Source organism: Metopolophium dirhodum, chromosome 5 (genome assembly GCF_019925205.1).
Source record: "Metopolophium dirhodum isolate CAU chromosome 5, ASM1992520v1, whole genome shotgun sequence".
In the NCBI taxonomy this organism is placed as follows: Eukaryota; Metazoa; Arthropoda; class Insecta; order Hemiptera; family Aphididae; genus Metopolophium; species Metopolophium dirhodum.
The window spans coordinates 25212006-25238162 of record NC_083564.1 but is presented as its reverse complement, the minus strand read 5'-3'; the positions used below and the strand labels follow the sequence as shown (position 1 = coordinate 25238162).

The 26157-nt window shown below is 28.2% G+C and overlaps 3 protein-coding genes across 3 annotated transcripts; 1 reads left to right on the top strand and 2 right to left on the bottom strand.

Moving 5' to 3' along the window:
* Positions 1 to 2811: 2811 nt before the first annotated feature.
* On the bottom strand, positions 2812 to 3531 carry LOC132945664 (uncharacterized). The gene has a single exon (XM_061015430.1). The coding sequence runs from the start codon at positions 3529 to 3531 to the stop codon at positions 2812 to 2814; it is 720 nt and encodes a 239-aa protein (XP_060871413.1).
* A 6311-nt stretch (positions 3532 to 9842) lies between these two features.
* LOC132944517 (nuclear pore complex protein Nup98-Nup96) lies at positions 9843 to 21981 on the top strand. The gene is made up of 26 exons (XM_061013904.1): positions 9843 to 10076; positions 10250 to 10459; positions 10516 to 10788; positions 12290 to 12510; positions 12672 to 12807; positions 14039 to 14215; positions 14613 to 14713; positions 14788 to 15070; positions 15691 to 15847; positions 15913 to 16033; positions 16106 to 16443; positions 16509 to 16684; positions 17304 to 17552; positions 17663 to 18066; positions 18158 to 18290; positions 18358 to 18507; positions 18566 to 18724; positions 19048 to 19100; positions 19342 to 19650; positions 19729 to 20131; positions 20227 to 20461; positions 20535 to 20939; positions 21010 to 21177; positions 21236 to 21336; positions 21397 to 21613; positions 21716 to 21981. Exons 1-26 carry the CDS (start codon positions 10070 to 10072, stop codon positions 21891 to 21893), a joined length of 5364 nt encoding a protein of 1787 aa, XP_060869887.1. The 5' UTR covers positions 9843 to 10069; the 3' UTR covers positions 21894 to 21981.
* A 9-nt stretch (positions 21982 to 21990) lies between these two features.
* Positions 21991 to 25143, bottom strand: LOC132944518 (prefoldin subunit 3). The gene is made up of 5 exons (XM_061013905.1): positions 24984 to 25143; positions 24051 to 24175; positions 22618 to 22777; positions 22410 to 22522; positions 21991 to 22338 (listed from the first exon to the last, which is right to left on the bottom strand). Exons 1-5 carry the CDS (start codon positions 25041 to 25043, stop codon positions 22251 to 22253), a joined length of 546 nt encoding a protein of 181 aa, XP_060869888.1. The 5' UTR covers positions 25044 to 25143; the 3' UTR covers positions 21991 to 22250.
* Between the last annotated feature and the right edge of the window lie 1014 nt (positions 25144 to 26157).

Sequence of the window (26157 nt, the reverse complement as noted above, 5' to 3'; positions counted from 1 at the left end):
AATATTAGTCATCATTTATAATCATATTATATTTAATCATAATTCATAATCCGTTTCTGAAAATGTCCAGAACTTTATAGTTCTTACAATCCTTTTGGATCTAACAGCAGGTAAGTCTTCATAACGATTGACAATCTGTTTAATAGAAGTTTATTATATTATAATCAAATATAAAATAAAATATATTATAATTATTGTAAAATATTGAATACCTATCTACGAGTATAGTCTTTGCTGAAAATCGTAATAAATACTAAAAAAAAATTGAGGTGTAGGTAGGTATAAAAAATGTATAATTTAATAATATGTACCACCTACCTGAATTTTGTGTAAGAATAAAGTGTTGCCCGGCGTATTATATAGGCAAAATAGGTACATTATTGCAGTTTCAATATTAACCATAATCATTACGTCATTTCAGCTTATCGCAACTTTGTTCGCCGATAGAGTGTGGTTGCTCACAAACCAAACCACATTTTACTCGACCGTAAAATATACCCAAATACTTAACTTAACAAAAGTAATGACATTTTAAAAATAAACTACATTACTTAAATAAATGTTTTTAGGCTGACAAACCGTCTCTTTCGAATCGTTTTTCGTATACAATGATATTATTTCATTGAAATCAAATTTAACACTATCCATTACAGCAACCCACTTGTAACCTCTTTGCAGCATAGTGACAACCACTTACTTACCTTTTTTAATTTAAAAATATTTTATCCATCTACATCATTAATAATAATAATGAAGGCCTCTGTGCAAAAATCAAATACGTCCATTTTTCATAATGTTCAGGAAACACAAAAAACTATCTATAAAATTGGGAAATGAACCAAAAATTAAAAACGTGGTGTTATTCTTTTTGTAAGATTAAGATACATCACTTAAACAAGTTCTCTTTGGTTTGAATTTAATATCCATAAAAATATTTATAAAAAACTAAAAAATTATGATAATTAGATTTTCAATGGTCGCAATAACCAGATACGTCCAATTTTTTTTTGGGACGTATCTGATTATTCTAACCAACTAGTCAACAAAATATTTTACTGTAGTCAATACGTCCACTATTATTATTATGTATGTCAAATAATAATCCTACTATATTTTTAACTAATAAAAATATGTATTTTAATGTTATAAAGTTATTTTTTAATTAAATTGTTAATTAGTGATTATGCCATAACTCAAGGGAACAATATAGACCATCTATATTATTAAATACACCTTCCTTTAATAAACCTGCAAAATAACAGTACACGATCTATTTCTTTTATAAAATCTGTTATAACTAGTAACACTAGACTAAACATAACAACCAAGAAATAAGAATTAGTATTAGAAAAATAAAGTTGTTACTTGGTCAATACAAAACTAAAACTTTTAGCAATATATTTGTAATATTATTATTATAATATTTTTTTAAAAACATACCTAACAAAATAATAATTATTTTTAAAATTATTAAAAGAAAAAAACCAATATTTTATTTATAAAAAAATACAAAATTAATTATACCTTGATTACTTGTCAAGTATAACATCATAATAAATTATCTTAATAAATATTTAATAAACAATATTTTATTGATATAGATAGTTATAAAAAAAAATTAAATCACCTGGTAAGTCTTATAATATTATTTTACAATCACTTAAAGTCACTCTAAATATTATTTGATTAAATACAGTGATACCATTACAACAATACTTAATGATCACCAAAAAGCTGTACCAGAAGACTCCAACAAACAATAAAATATATTAAAATAAAATACAACTTTATATTTTTATGCTATGAAAAAAATACAACTCTTTATATCTGGTTATTGCAATCAATGAAAGATCAAAATTTATATGGAAGTGTCGGGCACAAAAAAAAAATGGATATATACTATTTCAATGAATACGTCCGGACGCATCTGGTTATTGCACCCATCGATAGAGATTTTTTTCTGAACTTTTCTATAACAAAAGACGATTTTTGAAAAATGTGGACGTATCCGGTTTTTGCACCGAGGCCTTCAATTGTGATTTCAATACAGTTTTCCGCAAAGATGACAATTTGGATAAATCCATAGAAAGAACGCCCTTATGGAACCCAGATAGTAATTATTACATTTTTATATATCGTAAGGGGACCGGTCCAATGTGTGATCTACCAATAAATGGCTGGTCTAATGCTACTGATTGCTTCTTATAATCATACTGCAAAAGTATTTTTTAAATCTGATAAAAAATCATCAAATATTTGTGTTTGTATCGGGTGGCATGACCGCCACCATTCTTCTTTAAGTTGGCGATCGACTATCATCCAATCAAATTCCAGGTAATCCACCCAGGCGCCTGAAAAGGAACTGGTGTAGGGACCTACTCTCTCCTTAAATCGCTTCCCACGGGGTGTCGCCAATGGGCAACTTCCCCCTCCTGTAAATCAATTGCCATCACATTTACTTATTGTATAACTTGTAAATACAGATTGTGAATATTATGTTTTGTTCAATAAAAAAAAAAAAAAATAAAATATCCATAGAAATAAGTTGGCGATCTAATAGTGGAGATGCACCATGGATTTTTATATTGTACTTGGACTTGACTAACTTCCACAATGACTCTATTGTTTGAGTATGAGCTCCAGTATTTGGACAAAATTTTCAGAATGATTTACAGTTTGATGAATAAATCCATGGTCCTTCAGAGAACTATATGCTCGCCACTGATCGCTGTGAATCGTTGTACCAATTTCTACCTCTCTTTCTATTATTGGTAAGAGCGTTTGTCGATCCCTCTTTTCTACAATGAAAAATCATCGTTCAGTTTTGTTGTCATTATTACAACACAAACCAAATACCCACGGTCCCTGTATTCTATTTCTATAATTTCGTTGGTTATTTTCTACCGGAGTTTCATTTTCATAATTTGAAGTTTCATCGCTATCTTCATGTGGTCGTGGGTCGTAATCACCACGTTGTAAGCGACCGCGATTATATTTTCGTTTCCCCTGAAAGAGGGATTCATCTATCTGTACAATGTAACCAGGACCTCCCATTTTTGGTCTTTTTGAAAACTGATCAACAACGACATCACGACACAGGTTGTACCAGTCAATTACAGTGGATTTACTTCTACCTGTCCATAAAACTACATTATGTACTGGTATCTTATGTACCCAATACCAGACGAGTTCTATTATTTCTGTTAGAGCTAAATTACTATGACATTTACCATTGAGGTCTGTATAAGTAAAAAATGGATTTCCTGCGCGAATTGACTGATATGTTTGGCATCCTTTTTTCGTACACCTCATAGTAACAATTTTTTTAAAAGTACCGTCCGAATTTCTTTTTTTACTGGACCTTGTTGTTTCACGTAATTGTCCACCACATTCGGTGCCATCAATATTCTTTTTTGAGCAAACCAAACGATTGTTACTTAAAAGGTTTTTACTTTTTAAATATTCAACGCATTTAAATTCATCAACAATTATATTTCTGTATAAATATCCCATAGTTGTAGTAGAATTCATTTTAAATCGGTACAAAACTAAATTAACTAAATTAAAAAATATTATAGACACTCGTGAAAAAAAAAATGGAAAAAATTCACCAACAAACGAAATGACACGAGTCACGAACAAATGCTAAATGGTAACTGAATGTTTAAATTATATTTTAAAAATACAATACGGTCACAAAATCCATATCTTATTGATAATAAATTATATGGATTAAGTCGTAAAATCCATATCGTATCTATAGTAGGCACTGTAGTGTAAAATATAGGTATCTGTTATCGGTAGATCACACGTTCTACCTACAACACTTTATCGTAGATAGCCATTTATCGGTAGATCACACGTTGGACCAGTCCATCGTAAGAAACTAAAAAATACATTTTTGTTAATTAAATTAAATACAACACAAGCTATCCCTAACACACCAGTTCTTACATCAATTGTAAATTTTAAAAGGTAATCACTAATCAATTTCTAAAACAAAGATCCCACTATTATATAGGTATGCATTATTTTTCAGAAAGTTGTTTTAATATGCTTCACCACCAGCGGAACAGAAAAAAAATTGCATTGTTATTAGGAATATGACAAATATATGAATTATAATAGTTTCTTTCACTTGTTATTTAAGTACATCCTATACTTTTGGGTCTGCCTTAATTTACGGTTAGTTATTTGCAGTCAACTCCAATGATATCAACAGCTAATAGTGGAAATCGTATAGCATGGCGATAACGCTGAAGTAGCTTGGTAATAATTAGTATACACCTTAACAAAATAATACTGATAAACTTATTGGAAAAACATTACTATTGAGCTGACATAGTACCATTTATCATAAAATCTAAACTAACTCCCAATTTAGATATATGTGGACATAACTTAATTTTATGGTTTAGTTCGTGAATTTAAACTATATCTATGGAATCTAAGATAAACAGTATCAACATAATATGTGTTGTTTTTTTTTGTGTCTGTCATCACGGATTGGGGCAGTAAAACTGCTCCGATTTTCTTCAACAGTATTTTGTTCGATGGGAAAGTGAATCTAGTTGGTGCATTTGGGAGGTCAAATTTTCAAATTTTCAATAGTTTTCAAAAGCGCTAGGAAAAACAAAAGAAAAATTAAGGAAAAACGGGAATTTTTAGGCAAAATCTGTTTTCGAGAAAATCGATTTTGGTTTTTGGTGTAACTCTAAAACAAATGACCGTAGGGACATGAAATTTTGACTGCATGTTTATATTAGCATTTTCTATACACCATAGAATTTTGACAATATTTTGACTCTTTTTTGAGCTGTTTACGGACATTGACAGTTTTCAATTTTTTTAGTTTTTTTTTCTATATATATCAATAACATTTTATCTGTTGAGTAAAAAAGCTTGAAAATTTAATAGAAGGCTCCTAGGTTATTGTTTCAAAGGCACATGAAAAAAATTAAAAATCCTTAGTCACAGTTTTTATTTATAAGCATTTAAAGTTCAATTTTGACAAAATACTGAAAAATCACGAAAATTAGCAAATTATTTTGAGTTGAGAATTCATAAAAATTTTTCTTTTTAAATCTAAGATTTGAGAATGTAATATAAGATTACTCATAAGTTTGTCTACCTTTATCAAAAAAAAATATATACAAGAAACTTAAATTAAATTTTTATGAGCGTTTGAAATTTATATTTTTACAACATTTGATATTCACTTGATTTAACATGTAAGAATTTTCTTATTTTATTGTAATTAAAAAACAAATGACTGTAGATACTTGAAAATTTCACTGAATGTTTATATTAGCATTTTCTATACACCATAAAATGTTGAAAATATGTTGACTCTCTTTGAGCTGTTTACGGACATTTTCAGTTTTCAATTTTTTTAGTTTTTTTTTCTATAAATATTAATAAAATTTTATTTGTTGGGCAAAAAAGCGTGAATATTTAATATAAGGCTCCTGGTATATCGTTCTAATAGCAGTTGAAAAATATTAAAAATACATAGGCACAATTTTATTTTATAGGTAACCATTTAAAATTCAAATTTTGACAACATTTATCAAATTTATAATTTATTTATTATTTTGTAGTTAAAAATGTATAAAATGTTTAACTTTTATGGCTAAGGATTGACAATTTAAAACACGGCTCCACGTAAATAGGTTATATATAAATTACTTTATTCACGATATCATCAAATATACTTGGTAATATCATAGGCTGACTGACCGTTTTCGCTCAGAATCGTTTTTCTTATACAATGATGTTAGATCATTGAATTAAAATTTAACCCCATCCATTACAGTGACCCACTTGTAACCTACTGTACAGCAGAGCGACATCCACTTATCCACCTTTTTTTCCTATGAATGCATTAAAACTTTATTTGTTGGGTAAAAAAGCTTGAAAATTGAATACAAGGCTCCTAATATATTGTTACAATGATATTTGAAAAAATCCTTAGTCACAGTTTTTATCTGTAAGCATTTTAAGTTTAAATATTGACAAAATATGGGAAAACCACGAAAATTAGCAAACTATTTTGAGTTAAGAATTCATATGAATTTTTGTTTTTAAATCGAAGATTTGAAAATGTAATACCAGATTCTTCATTATTTTGTCTACTTTTATCAAAAAAAAAAAATGTCTACAACAAATCAAATTAAATTTTTATGAGCGTTTGAAGTTCATTTTTGTACAAGATTGGATATTCACTCCATTTCTCATGTAGCGATTCTGTTATTTTCTTGTGATTCAAAAACGAAAAACTTACTGTAGATACATGAAAATTTCACTGAATGTTTTATATTTTAATTTTCTTTACACCATACAATTTTGAAAATATTTTGACTCTTTTTTAACTGTTCACGGACATTGTCAGTATTTAATTTTTTTAGTTTTTTTCCTATAAATGTCTTATTCTCACGGTAAAAAACCTTGACAATTTAATGAAAGGTGCCTCATAAGCAGGGCTGTGAATTTCAAATGCATTTGCATGGGTTTTTTTGCTACACTGTATAAAAAAATAGATTCAGACAAAATTTGTTTTGACTTATTTATAGTTCAATTAATACGAAATCTTATTTTGCATATTTTATGGTTTAGGCCCTAAACCTAAACTTTAGGGCATATACAAGGCGATCCATTTAAGTGGGTACACTAATTATTTCGAAAAGTATTAACTTTTTTTGATTTTTTGTTTTTTTAAACTGTTACATTTATGCTTTTCTAAAACTGTATACTATTTTAATTTTTTTCACCCTTATATTTATTTGTGAAACCACTATCAACTTTTGATTTTCAAATGGTAACATATAGTAAAAAGATCATGAATTAATAAACCATTTTTTTTATGTATTTATGCGTAAAAATTTTTATTTTTTGTTTATTGGTTTGCGAGATACAGTTCCCCAAAGTATTGGTGGTTGAAGGAGGTGTTATAGTCGGTACCGCTGAAAAATTTTCATTTGTAAAGCCCAGAAGCTATAACTGATAAATTCGATACTGTTCGACCTAACTACCTAAGGTACCTAACATTAAACATATTGATAATAGTTGTACTTTGAAGCTGATTAATTGAATGTCCTATTAGTGCTATTATACCTATATACTAATTTTACCATTAAAGTTAAGTTTTGTTGACCTTGGTTGTCGCACCAGATCCCCTACATATTACCATAGAACAATAATAATCATATTATTATTATTACCGATATTTGGCGATACCTTTATCATTATTTATAATTATCTATGACCACAGTCTTATAAGATAATAGAATTGATTAAAATATTAATTAATGATAATAGTAAAGAAAAATCAATCAGTTATTATAAACTGATACTTAATAAATAAATAATAACCGATTATGGCGTAAATAGTATCGATTATAACCGATTATAATTTTTCTTTTGATAATAATCGATTATAATTTATTAATACAAAATAACCGACTATAGTCCCGGAAAAAAAAAAGGTAGTAGGTAAGTTGAGTCCCGGATAAAAAAAGGTTGTAGGTAAGTTGAGTCCCGGAAAAAAATATATAAATTAAAATATATGTGGTTTTTATAAAAACTTAAATGATAATTTAACAAATTTAACAAATTCTAATCTAGTTATTATATTATTAGTATATTTCATCATTTGTTCTCTTAAGTATTTTAGACCTAATTGCGCCAATGATTTATAGCCGGGACCCAACTTACCTATTACCTTTTTATACCCGGGACTCAACTTACCGCTTTCAAAACGAACCCAAATTATCGCGGACCCAATTTACCTAGCTCCATTTTTCAGGGCCTCAGGGGGGTGGGTACCCCTTGGCACAGGTAAAGATAATAAATAATAGATTAAGAACAACCATCGGTCAAAACAGATTAGAATCACTAATGCTAATTGCTAAGATATTTTACCTAATTTAGAAGAAGCATTAGATAGAATGGGTAAATCTTCTCAACTGCTAGAAAGAGCTCTTTTATTTAAATAAATTAGTAAATTTATATTTATGTGATACTGTAAATAAAAAATGATATTTTTATATACCTATATTTTTTTAGTGTATTGAATTTTAATTATAATTAAAGCATTATAAAATCTATTTTCTAAAAATACACTTACATAATATGAGCAAGGCTTATGTTTACACCATAAAAGACTGCTTCAAAAGTCATCAGAGTTAATTGATATATTTTAGATTCTGAGTGGAACGATGAATGTATTAATTTTACAATGTGTGTTTTTTTAAGTGTCTGTGTTCACGATAAGTAGTCGAAATAATGCTTCGATTTTCAAATTCAGTATCTTGTTCGATAGGAAAGTGAATATTGTCGGTGCATTAGGGAGGTCAAAATTTTAAATTCCTAGTAGTTTCCAAAAGCACCGTGAAAAACAAAAGAAAAATTAAGGAAAAACGGGTATTTTTACATGAAAAATTAAAATTACGAAAATTTGCAAATTATTTTGAGTTAGAAGTTCATAAAAAATTTTTATTTTAAATCTAAGATTTGAAAATGTAATACAAGATTCCTCTTAAGTTTGTCTACCGTTGTCAAAAAAAAAAATATTTACAAGAAAATCAAATTAAATTTTTATGAGCGTTTGAAATTCAAATTTTTACAACACTGGATATTTACTTTATTTCTCATGTAGCGATTTTCATAAATAATTTGCTTAGGGTTTGAAAGATGCTCGCCACGCCACTGAATAGTATATAGTATATATCTGTGTGAGTAAGTTATACTTAGTCTATGGATAAACTATACATTTCAAATGGTTACATTATGCACGGTTAGGTGCCATGGGTATAAGTTTTTTTTTTATTAGATAAAGTAGAGTATTTAGTATTTACAATCTTAAATTTTTATGTACAATAAAACAAGTAAATTTGATAGTTAATAAAAGGTACATAACATGAAATGGCGTGAGGGAGGCCCACCAGTGTGGATATGCTCTAACTTGGGGTAAAGGGTATAAATCAAAGTTATACATTCAAATCAAGTCCGAATCGACAATGTCTGATATTTTTGATTGCATATTTGCACCATCGTTCTTAACTTAATGAAATAAGAAAGTTCTACTAACTTCTAACTTTTTTTCCCCCGAGAAGCGGCGTAAATTAAATCTTGTTCCAATTTAAGATATACTTAAATATATAAACCATAGTTAATAAAGATATTTAATTATCTACGTCTATGAAATAACGTACCTAGTTATTACTTATTACTTAGTACAATAGTACCTACTTACTTCGTGACTTGGCTACTCATTGTATTACTGCATTAGTATTACAGGTTTAGCGCTTTTAAAATGGCTTAGTATTAGTCCAGAAGACGAGACTCTGCTCCTGTCGCTTCTTCTCACAAGTGCAACTACGATTTAAGATATCTTTATTCGTGGCTCGTGCAATATACTGAAATGAGTCGCACAATTAAACGGCCATAGGCTGCGCTGTGTACGCTAGGGTTGCAACAACAGATTAAATGAAAATTAAATAGTAAAGTGTAATGAAATATACACATTATATGCACATGTATAAATAATGCATAATCGTACAAGTTTTAAAATCCAAAGAGGGTCATGATTCAAAATAATGCATATATTTTCCAAAAAACGCAAAAAACATGAATACTTTAGGTATTCCTATATTACACGGGTCAAAGGAGCAACCCTAGCGTACGCAGCGCAGCCTGTGGCCGTTTAATCGTGCGACTCATTTCGATACGTTTTTTCATGTGGGCGGCCGTACGAGTTTGGTCTCCTTTATTATTCTAGTCTTCGTGGGTTTTATTGTTCTATGGTTTAACGGTCACTGCTTGTATTCAAGAATCAAAGAATTTATTGAAGTTGGTACTCCTCTCATATCACATTTTATCAGTAACATTATTGAAGTAAGTAAGTTGTCAATCGTCATTGAGTTGAGATTTCAGTTATTTTCATTCGGAGTGTTTTCGCGAAGTTTCACGTTTTTTTATTATTATAGTGTTTTTCTTTTTTATTGATATATGTACCTCAAATATGACATTATAATTACGATTTTGAACTAAAGGTTTTTCAGACTCTAGAATGTTTGGTAAGTGGTTTGAGTATTTCGTTATTACTAGTTATTTTATTGCATTATTATTATACATATATTAAGTAATTTGTTAAAATAATTACAGTTTTTACTTAGATATTTTATTAATCTGTGTACACAATTACATTTACCAACGTAATCTTTATTTTATGTTGTACTAAATAATGCAGGTTCTGGATCAGGTGCATTCTCCGGTGGGGCCGGAAACACGTCAGGATTTGGTCAGTCAACATTTGGTAAGCCCGCAGCACCTGCAGTATTTGGTCAAACAAATACATCACTATTTAATCAAACTACGCAGCCTAATACAGGATTATTTGGGTCTACTTCTGCTGCGCCTGCATTTGGTCAGACACCTACCGCTCAACCAACATTTGGAGGTTATTATTTAGAGTTAATTTGTTAAAGATCAGATGCAATTAAAGTATTTTATTAGGTTTCAATACCGGTGGAACTTCACTGTTTGGAACTCCTACAGCAACATCAGCATCTACTGGTGGGTTATTTGGCCAGCAAAATGCTACAATGGGGGGAAATACTGGAGGTGGATTATTTGGTTCTAGTAATCCTAATACTTCATTTGGACAATCAAAACCAGTTGGAACAGGATTCGCTTTTGGAACACCAGTCGCGCAGCCAACTGGTAATATCTTTGGTACACCTCAAGCAAGCACTGCAGGAACCGGAATGTTTGGAGCCTCTACTACTGGTAATCCATAAACATAATCATTAGGATTAGGATATTTATGATAGGATTGTCATATTTTATTTTACTTAAACCGGGACAAACATTTTTCAATAATTTTTTATGCGACAAATCTTACCACTTTTCTATGGTCAACCACCTGTTTTAAATTCCTATTTTTTGGTAACTGAATGAAATACCACACAGCACTTACGACATGCAGTTATTAGATCAAAACTAACTAAATTTTACAAATCAGATTGAGTAACCAGCTACATTATATATTAGTGTTAAGTGATTACCAAAATAGTCGGGAGGAAACAGGAAAACAATGAACATATTAGTCAATAATGTTGTCTTTAAACCTATAATTTAAATATTTAAAAATAGATTTTATCAGTATATCAAGTTATTAACTTGATTACTTTATCATTTATTCTAAAACTTGACTTAAATAATTAATGAAGTTTAATTCATATTAATATGCTCAAAAAATATCAAACTAAAGCCATCAGATATGACAGAATAAAATGTGTTATTCATTCAAAACCTTCTTTAAATATTTCCTAGATTATTAATTGAAACTACGAGTTTTATATTAGCGTATTTTAGTGTTTGTGTGAGTTGTGACACCAACAATAACTTCTATTTATGAGTGTGTGTCTGTTATAGCATGTATGACATGCGTGAGTAGTGTGAACAGACCATTTGTACGCAGTAAATCTAATAATAAAAATTAAAACTTTTTATACATGTTTATATACATTTAGAATTTAAAAAATATGGCCCTCAGTATAAAAAATGTTCTAATGAAAAACAATAAAGCATTTATATTTAAATATGAAAACATTTGCAAATAAAATGTAATGTAACTGCTTCTGTGACATACCAAAAAAAATAACTATAATTAGGTCAGCAATGGGCACAACTAAAAGCAAGAAGGCATAAAAGCCATACAAAATTTTCCCCCTATTAAGAGAATGTTATACTCTTTACTTAAGGTATTACAGGTTTTTTTTTCATAATTTAATTAATTTTAAAGCAAGTTATGATCATTTTATAACTGTTCACTTTTTGTGAAATTCAAAACTCTTATTACTTGCTACACAATTAAAGCATAAAAAAGCTTCCGAGGGGTCCTGGATAATATTTTTACTTTTAAATTTTATTATAGATCAATTCACTATGTTAAAAAATAAAGAAGAAAATGAATTATATTGAACATAAAGTTTGCTTTTATGTGTTAGTAAGATGGGATGAACGCCTTTTTGGGTATAATGTCCTCTTAATTGTTATATACATTTTGTGTACATTGATTTAAATATCTTCATAGATTATTTTGAATCTCTAGCGTTAAGAAAAATTATTAATAATATAAATTCACAAAAAAATATATATATACTATAGTATTCATTTTAGTTTATTCAGATTCTTTAAAATAAATATATAAATTGATCTAAATTGCAATTGCTGGACTTAATGTATTTTAAATAAATGTTATCTATTATATGCACCTATTTTACAGGTACCTTTGGCGCTACGACAGGATTTGGAGCAACATCTACTGGTGGTACAACCATAAAATTTAATCCTGTGACTGGTACTGATACAATGGTCAGAAATGGTGTAAATCAAACAATTAATACTAGACATCAATCAATAACTGTTATGAAAGAATATGACACAAAAATATTTGAGGAACTTAGATTTGAAGATTATTCTGCAAACCGCAAAGTTGGACAACAGGTAACCTGAAAATAAGAATAATTTTATGTTATGCTAACTTTTTCTATTTTTCAATATTAGTTTTATAATTTATGACAAATATTTGAAATTAAATAATTGTTAGTACATTATTATAACCTAAACTACATCTCATTTATTTTTATTTTATTATTTTTTCATAGGGTGCTGTTGGCGGCGGAATTTTCGGATCTCCTAAAACGTTGTTTAGTTCCACAACAACGACAAGTACAGGTTTATTTGGAGCGAATGATAACAAACCACTTTTTGGCGCTACCTCAACAACACCTGCACTTGGAGGTAAATTAAATTTATTTATTTTATTTTTAGGATTGTATCATATACTTATATACTTTAAATACTTAATTTATATATAACAACCAGCTGATCCCGCTAGCACTTTGTTGCCCGTTAAATGTACCAATTCTACATGACTCAAACTGTTCAATTCGTTATTTAATATTTGGTGTATGATACAAAAGCCTAACGCAACCGTACTAAAATCCGACGAATAAAAAAAAAACAAATTTAACACTTTTTAAATTAGCCTATATTCTTCCCAGAGGTCTAATCTACACACAAACATTCATTTTTATCTATATCTATACTAATATATAAAATGATAGCGTTTGTTTGTATGTTCGGGATAAACTCTGAAACTACTGAACCGATTTTGAAAATTCTTTCACCAATACAAAGCCACATTCTTTGTGAGTGTCATAGGCTAATTTAAAAAGAGAAGTGATCACAATCAACATTTTTGTTTTTTAATGGTTGCTATGGGTTATATATATAGATAAAAATAATTGTATAGTTGTTGTTTTTGGCCATGTCGCCAGGTGTGCATTTAAGAGGCCATAATTCCGGAACCACTTATCCCACAGCGTACAAACTTCACAGAAACCATCTACATATCAATTTTAATATGTCCTGAAATTTTTATCGAAATTGATTTGGTGGATCTTGAGTTATAAAATTTATTCAAAATGTACACTTATTTTTATATATATAGATTTGTACAAATTTAATAATCAAAATGTTGACTGATTTAAAAAAAATCTTAGTAAAGTATTTTATTTTCAAGCATACATAATTAGTAATTTGAAAAATTTTGATATTTCAAAATTGTGTAATCATTTGGACTCGCCCAAATTAAGGTTATGTAAAATAGGCTATAGCCATTGATTATAAATACTATAGCCTATAAAACCGTGATTGACCTCCATGGTGTTCCTTAATATATTTAAGGGGTACAACCAACAATTTATTATTTTTATTAAGTAATATTATTTACCCATACAAAATAGAAAATATATTTTTTTTTTTGATTAAGTATAAAAGTTTATACTTATAAATTAGATTGTATCTGAACTTAAAAACTTGTAGTTATAGTAATATAATTTAATTGAAATTATTTTTGGGAGCTGTCGCCTGTAAGTCATAATTCAGGCCTGTATTGGACTTGAAGTTATTAAACTTTTATTGTACTTAAATATAAATAAATGTATTAACAGTTGTATAAAATAAATAGGATTTGGAAACACTGGTACTTCAAATGTTTTTGGGGCACAAAATAGCATATTTGGGAAACCTCAGCAACCAACATCAGCATTTGGTACTCAACCATCTACTCAACCATTTGGTATGAATACAACTCAACCAAATATTTTTGGATCAAATACAGCTCAAACAGCTAAACCATTTGGAGGTAATTTTCAAAGTAAAAATAGTATATATTTAATCAGATTTCTCTAATGTATTATTTATAATCAATCAAACCTTTCCATTTTCTGTTTTTTTCCTCATGTTAAGTCATTGCTAAGTATATTAGTTTCACTATCTGTTTGTGATTTGTGCCTGTGTACCTACACCACTAATTATGCTAGCAATCATCCTCTTATTAGGACTTATTTAGATTAGAATGCTGGTCCCATCGTTGTATATGAATTCTTAATTTAATTATATAAGTTTTTGTCAATTAATAATATTATTGTTATTTTTTTAGTGTGTGTAGTAATTTTTGTAGAACTCTGAATTATCTTCCAATATTTTTGCAAACATATCTTAATATTATAAATACATTTTAATATATATTTATTTTTAAGTTGCTGCTCCTCAAACAAATATATTTGGAAGTACTGCTCCTTCAACTTTTGGTACTCAAACTACTGGATTTGGTCAAACTGGATTCGGACAACCAGCTCAGGTAATTATTATTGGTTTAAAAAGTGTTTTTTTATTCCTGTAAGAACTACCAATAAATTATAAAAATATGTTTAGAACAATCTATTTGGTCAAAATAAACCAGCATTTGGTCTTGGATCAACACAAACAACAACAGGTTTTGGTTTTGGAACTAATACATCTACTAGTGCAAATGGTCTTTTTGGAAGTAAACCTGCCAATACTGGTTTTCAAATGACTACTCCAGCTTTTGGTACTAACAATGCTTTTGGAGCTACATCTACAGCACAACCAGCTACTGGTGGGTTATTTGGTTCTAATGCTTTTAATAAGGCTCCAACCACATCATTGTTTAACCAACCAACAAATCAACAAACAGGTTTATACAATTATTATAATCCAAATAATAACTATGGAAATAAATTGGCTATAATTTAGTATGCAATCTACCATCGAACAAAAAATAATAATTTTAAAAGAAATAAAAAATTCTTAAAATATATCATATCATTCCATAAAAAAAGAAAAAATTGTTTGATATCCCTATCAATTGTAAATGAATACTCCCCTTTTTTCTTACTCAAATTTATCTCACTTCCACACTTATTAGTTCTTACTTTGGGCATTTTCATCGTTTGCCTAAACATTTTTATTAATTAAAAATTGGTAGTAGATTTACCACTACTTTTGATTAAATAAAATTATTTTTCCTACATATTGAGTGTGTGACTGTGTGAGTGTCCAAAAGTATGTAGAATAAATTGTAGTGTTGTGCAATAAGTAATAAGCGTCTATACATTTACGAAATTGTTGAAGCATTGTTATCAAAAGTTATAATGATAAAGTGTTAACCAAAAAAAAACATGTTCAAAGCCCGTGTAAATGCCAGCCGGCTGCAGGTAGACCACATCTCTTAGCAGAGAGACAATGACTGGTAGAATGCATACTATGACAGCCAATAAATTACATTGAAAATAAATAATTTAATTTAAATTGTAGGTGTATTTAATAATGCAGCAAAACCAGGAGGGTTATTTGGACAAGGAACACAAGGATCTGGACTTTTTGGATCTTCTAATCCTAGTACTTTTGGTACAGGTGGTACATCATTTTTTGGTAATAACCAACAAGCTGGTGGGATTGGACTTTTTGGAAAGTAATTAAGTTTGAATAAAAGTAAATTTATAACTTCTGAAACTAAATATAATATTTTAATTTTAGTGCCAATAACGTTCAACTATCTACCAATCAGGCATCACAAAGTAATCAAATGCAATTACAACTAGATACATTAAAAGCAATGCCATATGGAGATTCACCTTTGTTTAAAAGATTTTATAAGGTACTTTAAATAGTGCTAAAAGATTCATTGTATATTTTATTAAAATTAAAATTAAATATGTCTTACAATTAGGATGTATCAAAAGTAGATGATTCATCTCTTGTGCGTTCACAAAATGTATCATTTGAAAAGTTTGGTAGCTATAAAGTTTCTCCAATACCAACACCAAAGAGAATACCTCAAATTCGTAGAAATTTCCCTCAATTTAATCGTAAGTCCTTATTTGATGGACTTGAAGAATCTCCACCAACAATGAAATGTCGAGATAAAGTTGGTGATAATTCACTGCTACTTAATGTTTCCTCTCCAAGATCAGGCTGCAAGAAATTGAATTTAAAAAAAGACATCAATGACTGTAGAATATTAAACAATGGAAATAGTATAATTATGCATACAAAACCACTTGCCAAGTAATATATAAATACTTGTTATTTAATGTATTAAATTTATAAATTATTTTTTATTCTTATTTTAGATTAGAGCAATATTTTTACAATAAACAAAACTCACCGGAAGATAGTTCACACACTGTTAATTTGTCTTTAATTGAAGAAAACAACACAATTTCTCAATTACAAAGCAACAAACAAAACAATTTGAATACTTCTAAAGGAACAGAAATTAATGAAACTTCTCGAAACAATATTACTGGTTAGTAAATTGTCAATTTTATACTTAAATGATAATAAATAAATAATATCTAAATTAAACAAGAAACATTGGAGACATTTTTGAAATAATGGGCATTAGTCTTGCTTTTTTTGATTCATTATTTCAAATTAGAGATTTAAATCTAAATGCGGTTAATTTAACATAGCATTATTGATTTATTATATGTTTAATAATAAAATAGAAAAAGATTTTTCAAAAATTGTATTTAGAAATGGTAAACTTTGTGTTAAAATTCTAAAATATACAGAAATTATCTATTTACCTAAATGGAAATAATAAATTCTCAGTTCTTTTACAAAAGTCTAAAATTGAACAAATGTAAAACAATTTCAACTTTCAACAATATTGGGTGTATAAAATAAAATACTAAAGTTTAATTTATATTGTATAAGAAATGTGGAGACCTGGGGACTAGGGGTATAATAAGCAATTTTCAGAGCATGCAACCCTTAGTGAAAATGTAAGTGTTGATAATGAAAAACAAATGTAAAAACATTAGTTCCTTGCTCCAAAACAATAATAGCTAAAAACTCAAATTATTTTAAATATTTATAAATTAAAATATATTATTGTATGTAATGTTTCTGCCCGCCTTCAGATACTGTTATCAATGATAACCAAGAACCTTCAATTGATCCCAATTCTCCTGAAGCAGAAGATCATCCTACTGGGATAAAGTTAAGACGTGTTGGATATTATACTATTCCACCCATGAATGAATTGGCAGAATTAGTAGATGATGACAGATCATGTTTTGTAGATGGTTTTACAATAGGACGCTATGACTTTGGAAATGTTTATTTTCCTGATCGTTTGAATGTTGCAGGTCTAGACCTGGATACTATAGGTAAAAAGAGGCAGTGTTTTTTCCATTAAATGTTTTAGTTTGTCTTTTCAAATGTATGGTGTATTATTAATGATCCAAAAAAATAAAATAAAATTGTATTATTATTTCAGTTCACATAAGACATAGAGAAATTATAATTTACCAAGATGACGAACTCAAGCCTCCTCTAGGGGAGGGGTTAAATAGAAAGGCTACTGTTACTTTGGATAGAGTCTGGCCTAATGATAAAACGACAAAGCAACCAATCACCAATCCTGATCGTATCGCAGCTACAAATTTTGTTGTTAAACTTCAAAGAGCATGTGCCAAACTAAATACTCAATTTGTAGATTATCGTTCAGACACAGGATCTTGGGTATTTAATGTTGAACATTTCTCAAAGTATGCTCTTGTAGATTCTGATGATGATGATGAAAATATTGTGGAACGTAGTATTGAATCTAAAACTTTTCCTAAATCAATTTTACAAAAACCTAAAACTAAATCAACAGAAAACGTTAGCCCAAAGCAAAATGTATGTATAAATTATCTTTTGAGTTTCCTCTTAAAGTGTAATTGTTATATATTTTTGTGTTTTAATATTTAACTTGAACATATTTAAATAGGTTACGAAACCATTGCTAGATCTGTCTGTTGGTCTTGATAGAGCTCAATTACCACATCAGTATTTATTAAAACCAAACTTTCAACTCTCCGCTGTTAATGAACTAACTAATGATTCACATATGCATTATTATGGTATGAATTAATTCTAAAAAAAGCTATTTAAGGTAATTTTTAATTGAAATTTATCATCATTTTTTAGACACCAATAAAGAAAATAGCATTAATGTGACTGCTCAACTATCTCAACAAATGAATTTAAAGGCGTCAAAGATACAATGCATGAAAGCTTCATTTGATGATATTTTTTATAATGAGTTAGAATTGATGGATCAAGATGATGATACATATGGTATAATTATATATAATTAATAACAATGATACAATTTATTAATAAACGAGTCTTGCAGGACAAAAAGATAAATTTGAAGACAAGTTGGAGAAAATTTTGGAAACAATTCCCGAATGTTTAATTAGCCCTAAAACTCAAGATAGTATTTCCAAATCAAAGTCAGTAATAACATCAGTAGATAATCAAGCGTCTCCAAAGTTTATCATCACAAAACAAAGTAATTAATTCAAGGGATTTGGTTGGGTTTTTATAATAGTGTTTAAATAATAATTTTTCAACTTTTATTGACGTCAAATAATTGAAGGGTACAGTTTTTGGGTATGTTTTGTGCCTGCAACGGGTCTTATAAATCAAACCATAATTTCACGTAAATCACGTGAAATATAGAACCCTACTATTTAATAAGAAAAGTTATTATTTAAAAATTTGAAAGTTGCGCAATTAATATATGAATAAAATAAATTACTATATTGTTTGTTAATTATATTCTTAACTTACTCTAGTAGTTTTTGTATTAATTACTTTGTTAATTATTTTTAGAAAATAAAGTTGTTCAAGCTGTAGAATTAATAAAACCAGTTTTAACTGCTCCAGTAAGTATATATTCATTTTTTCTATACCATTTTAGTTTGATTTATTAATTATTTATGATCCTTATCCTTTTTTAATTTATATTTTTAATCAATGCCTTCTATAATTTATTACTGAATCTAACTAATATTTACTCAAATATTTATACTTTAAGTTTCGCTGTTTATTGTTTCTTGAATAGTTATTCAATTACTTAACTTTTCTGGTACATAATGTATTACATATTTTATTCTTTTTTAACAGCTTCAAGCTCAACGGTTCAATTTGCTATACAGTTCTAATGTTCGGTTACCATTTGAAGTAGAACTTGATAATACATGCGAGTCTAGTAGACTAGCATTGTTGAATAACTTATCAACAAAAGTTCCTTGGTCAGGCAATTTAACATTTATTACACTTAATACCAAATCTAAAGGAAGCTGCTTACCAAAAAAAGGACTGGATATTAGTTATTTATCAACAGAGTTGTCTGGGCGTGCAAAAAATGACTATTCTTCTACAATTGTACAGAAGGTACAAATTATTACCCCTGTTCAAACAGAGACATTCATTGTAAGTTATAATTTATATGCTAGCATAACTTATATAAAGTTATGGTATGTGTTAATTATGTAAATTGTTCTTTTTTAGGAATTATTGAATGAACATTTAGAAATTTGTATGATGAATAGTAATTGTGATGCTAAAAATGGCAACGTTCCATACTTTTATCCAACATTTGGAGTTGATGCATTACATTCTCATTGTTATTTGCTGTCTCACTTCTCTGAACTGCCCGAAGAAGAACATTATGCTCATGTCTGGGAGCTGATTAAAGCATTATGGGGAGATCCAGAAAATCTGTATACTAAAGACTGTCCTCAAGAACATGTGTACAACATGGCTAGACGCCAGGCCGTGTCTGATTGGCTAGAAAATATATTAGAAAAGAGAGTAAATTCTAATAATGCTGATGAGAATGTCTCTCAAAGAATATTAAATCTAGTGTCAATTCATAAAATTATGGAAGCTTCTAATTTAGCAATTTCCAATAGTGTGTAACATAAATATTATTTAATTTCAAATAATACAATATATTATTTGATAATAATATTTATTTCATTTCATTACTATTATTATCTGTTTTAGATGAATTCATTTTGGCATTATTATTAACACAGTTAGGAAGTGAAAATTCTGTCAGATGTTGCATTCAACGACAACTTTGGCAATGGTTCAACAGCAAAGCTGATCTGTTCATGGATACTGATCACCTAAAATTGTATACCATGATTTCGGGTCAACCTTTATTTGATTCCAATCAAGGAATAATAAATGTGTGTGAAAATCTAAACTGGATCAGAGCTTTTGCCATACATATGTGGTATGTATTGTTGGTTGCTTTTACTAACTTTCATAGTATATGTTCTAAAATTCAATATACAATTAAATTATAGGTACATACAACCTACGACTGCTACTATTGGAGAAGTATTAGATGCATATCAAAATTCATTTGAAAGTGACGACTCTTATGCTTTAAAACCATATAAGACGTATGATGGCATTATTGATATTGATGATCAATTTGCTACTTATGACGTCTGTTACCATTTACTGAAACTTTACACTGATTCAGCATACCAAATGGACAAAATTATAAATCCCTTTACACATACACGAGATCCGTTGGATTATAATTTTAGTTGGCTTTTGTACAACACATTACAATCCCTTGGCTATACACAAATGTCTGAAACATATGCCAATCAATTACATATAAATTTTGCTTCACAGTTGGTGTCACACGGACAGTGGCAATGGGCCGTATTTGTTCTTATGCATATAAAAGACGAACAATTGTAATAAATCCAAGTTTTAAGATTACTTAGTCTGTGGATGTAGATTTGTAACTATATATTATTGTTCTAGGAGAGAAAGTTTAGTTGAAGAATTTATTGGAAGAAACGTTGAACTACCCGTTTGCGATATCAATGAAATCAATCTTTCTGAGAAAGAAACCTTTGTAATAGAAAAGTTAAATGTTAAAGAAGTAATAGTATTTAATGCAAAGGCTATTTTGGCTGTGTCACAAAAAAAGTATGATATTATCAACAATATTTCCAGTTTTCATATAATTTATATTTATTGGTTTTAGGTATTTAGAAGCCGCAATTTGTTACCTAAAAGCTGAACAGTGGCAGGAAGCACACAATATACTTTCAAATCACTTATTTGCAAACTATTTGCTTCAAAAAAGTATTGGTTATTTAAAAATTATTATTTTGTTCATAATTTTTATTTTTATTTCTATTTTAGATGGACAAAAAACACTAAAACATTTGCTGAAAAGGTTAATAGACGGTTCCAAGATAAATGGGTCAGTACCCACAACTTTGCAAGATAGTTTAACTATTTTAGAATATTTAAATTTAAATGAAAATTTAAGTAAAATGTCTGTTGAAAAATCAATAACACACATTGCATTATTATGTGATCAAGTCTCATGTTTGCCTGAAATCACAAATAAAGAAAGGTAATTTAGTTACAGTTACGTTTTCAAAGCGACATAACCTTTATGTTTTAAAAATTCAAATATTTTTGATGATAATGTAATATTATTATCATTTTTTTTTAGAATGATAAAAACTGAACTATCTAGTTTTATAACTCGGCAAATTGGACAACTGATATCAAAAATTGAACCAACAAATCGTAAGATTTTAAAATTTTTAGTTCTACCTTTGAATAAGTTATCGATGACAAACGATTACACAACAGAAGAATTACTTAATACCTTATCCGAATATATTTAAATTTTTTTTGAGTATTTTTATCATTATTATATTTTTTTTATATGTCCATATATAATATTTCAGTTCAATAAATTACAAATTTGTTGTATATACTCAATTATGTTAAAGGTTTTCTTTATTATTTTGAAGGTATAAAATAATACCACTTTTATATGTTATTTTATTAGCTATAATTAAATATAAGTATGAAAGAACTATGAACATAAAATAATTGTAATCATAAATTTGGCTAATAATTTTAGAAATGTTAATAAACTGATTAATTTTGAATAATAATAATAATTTGTTTAATAATGGTTAAATTCATTTTATGAAAAAGAAGCATTTATTAGTGTTTCATATGGATAAATAATATCTTTATTGTTTAGCTTTGGCTGCTTGTCGTCGTTTTACGTCCCAGTTGTAAACCCTGGCCATATTAACTTCGGTTGTAGTGAACTGATCCCTGAGAATAATTACAAACCGGTAAAATAAAAGAAAAATAAACATAATATATTGAATTGTTTAAAAGCATACCTTAGAAAGTCAAGATCATCATCAACCTGTCCCATATTATCCGTGGCCAATTGTATATTTCTTGAAATAAGTTCAGTGGCATCATCTAGATTATATTCCAACATGACATTAGCCTGTAATAAATATAAAATACCAATAAATTAAACACCTTAAGTATTTAGTTTATTGGTAAAAGGAATAATTAAATAGCTGAACAAAAACTAATTACACCAAGCCAAAGATACACATTATCAGTTCCTTGTATATGAGCTTTAGCATAAACATCATCAGATAATAAAAAGTCTGTCTTCAACTGTTGTCCTTTATGAGCTTTCATTGTTTGAATCATCTCCAGGGTATTTTCTAAATCTGGTAATTGTGATTGCAATCTATATTAATAAATCAAAGGCAAGATATTCATAATATATTTTATTTTAACTGACAAACAAACTTAAGAGGACATGCCTATATTATATACTATCTTCATCCACCCACAGAGTATAATTCTACTAGGTTAAATCAAAATTGTGGTTAGGTTAATGAGTGAATTAAAACACCTATTAACAAATTTTAAGAGCAGACAATTGTTTAAACAAATATTGTTTTAAAAGAAAGTTGGAATAGTACACAAAATTGTAAAATGCTATAACTTCTTTGTTAAATAATATTTTATTAAAAGGATAATATGAAATTACAAAAATATTCACTTGGCACTTCATCAAATTTAACAATAGGTGTTTAATTTTAATATAATATAGATGCCACAATTTTGATTTTACATGATAATAATATTAAAACTCAATGATAAGTAAAAATGTTAGCTGGTGCCAAATACAACATTTTTGGCTCCCATCTAAAAACTCAGTAAATTATTATGAATGTTTAGTCATGAATAATTGAATTGATTTCTTACATAAAATATAATAATGATAATGACAATTTATCACAAATTTTAGAAAATATTATATTTTATTTAGTAACAACAGGTAAAATACAGACCATTGACTTAACTTTCAGGGCTCTAATTACAGCATTTCAGGGGGTACTTAACCTAAGCTTATTGTATAATATTGTCAACTTAAAAATATGCAGTAGGTACTTAGATAAAAATGGACCATTTTACCTAATAGATAAATACAATTTACAGATATTACGAACAAAACTTTGTTATTTTATATGAAATAAAGAATAAATCAAATAACGTTTATCTCTAAACAATGTTATAGTGTATATATTTACACAATATTATGATGTCTTACTCAAATAGAAGAAGTGTCAATGAGTCAGAGGTTTACAGGGGTAATGGTTAATATGATACTAAAAATAAAAATACAGGAGTAGTTTGAATATAATGTTATGTATACACCTAGTTTCAAATTTGAAAAAAATCCTTTTGTACATCCACACTATTGGTTCACAGAAACCAATTATTTATCGAAAATTCTACTCTAAGATAACTTAAAATGGATAAATGCCACTTTAAGTGGAGAAAACTCACCCAGGCATAAATCTCAGTTTATAAAAATTAATAATCATTACATAGGTACTATAGTCGGTAATAATTTTTAGAATACTTAATGGTAAAATATTTTTTTCAAAATTTTAATTTATGATGACAAAAAAATAATAAAAATGTTACTACAATTATGTTTTATACTTTACCTTTTTCTCTTAGTAATTAAATTATATTCAAAAAATTTATATTTGCTATGTTGCTCATCCAATCTTTTAAGTACATCTTCAACACTGCTATTTTCTGTTTTTTCCATAAACTTATCTACATCATCCTACATAAAAAAATATTGTCAATGTTAATAAAAATATTAAATTAATATATTATTTAGATTAAACAGTCAAAATTTTTTATATTTACAAATCACTTAACATATTTTAAATTTATAACTAAAAAATGTCATACCTGGCTATGACACAACCTATAATTTCTTATGAATTTTCAAATTTGGGTTGAACTTACCATACTCATCTTAAGAATATTGAAGTTACTTTGAATTAAATTTATTTTTAATATGCCTTCTTTTTATCCTACTTCTATTTTATATAAATATTAAAATATTCTAAACTTAAATTCCTTTTATTTTAAAAACATATATTTATTTAATGTATAATGTGAAAGATGACACTTCAGTACCAAATTATAACTACTGAACTCATCTTAAATCTAATTTGAATGTTAAAATCCATAAAATGAGAACTGTTTTTGAAAACATAGCCCAAATACACATTTATACAATTTTGCTTTAGGCGTAACTTAAATTTCAGTAATTTCAATAATTTTAAATTGTTTAAAAATGTATTATTAACCTAATTGAATTTTATTAAACTAGCATTTAGCACACTATTAGCTTCTCATTAATTTTTAGATGATTCATTAGTTTCTAAATTTTTAGTCAAGATAACTAATTGTCTTTAGCCTATAGTTTAGAATCTCCCTCCTCCAGCTTAGAAATTGGCTTTGGAGGCGATCTTTCTATCCAGTAATGTTTATATATAATATAATATATCTAAATTATAAATTGTAATTTATGGGAAAAAATATATATAATATATAATTATTAGATTGTAGCATTCACAAACCACAAAGACTGCTGATGGAATTCGAGGATTATTTTCCTGTTTGCTACCTTCTTTTTCCATGCTTAAAGTGAAAAGTTACACAAAACTACAATGTCCAGTTCTAGATTCACTATTCAATATTCATCAAAATTTCGAAAACTAATAACAAATTTTCCAAATTTTCTAACCTTAAATCTGATAGTAAATTATTGCATGGAACATAGAGTACTCTATGGCATGGAAGCACGGCTATTGATACTATCATTTTTTCAACCACAACCTTATTAGTTATTAATAACTAATTAATTATTATAAAACTGAAACAAATAAACTGTAATTTTAAAATACGGTAAATATTTTGTCCAAACGAAGGATTCTTGAACAACAAAAAAATGTGAAATCTCCCTGTAAAATGCTAAACGGTCAATATTATTGTATTCCCTGGGGGGGGGGGGGGGGGGGGGGGGGGTGGCTAACGGGTGGTCAACGAGTGTGTGATAAGTGATTTCCGTATTGTGTAACACGATAAATCGGTGTCTTCCAAGAGGAACGTTCCGCCTTGATAAATTTTAATCGCCGTGGAAAAGCTGGCTGTGAACATACAAATGTATGCTACAAAATTTACTGTATTTCAAAATGACAGTTGATATTGTTTCAGTTTTATAATAAGGTTTGTTGAAAAAAAAAAATTTGGTGTGTACATTTAAAATCGATTTTGCTCCTTACCTTACTCGAAAGTATTTACTGTGTACGCACCAATTTTTTTATCAACAAACCTTGTTATAAAACTAAAACAAATACGCGGTAACGCCGAATTTTAGATTTCAATTTTATATATTTAATTAATGTTGTTTTTATGGAATGTAGTTGTAATAATTTAAGTATAAAATATGTAATAATGTACAAATTAGAAAAAACTATAACGTCAGAATCCTGATGATTCTCCATAATATGTTAAACTGTTAAAGTTATAAGGGAATAAGGGAATAAGGGATACTTTTTTACGTTAAGGCCCTTGCAAATGTGTCATTTTTAAGGAGTTGTGTTTAGGCAATCATTTCGTTCCTGCGATTACTGATGGTCTTTGTGTGTGTATACTTCCCTACCATCACCCGCAACCCAAATCAATTTACACTTCATAGTCATTTCTTATCTGGTTTTTGGTCGCACGCACGCACATGCACAAGTCATATGT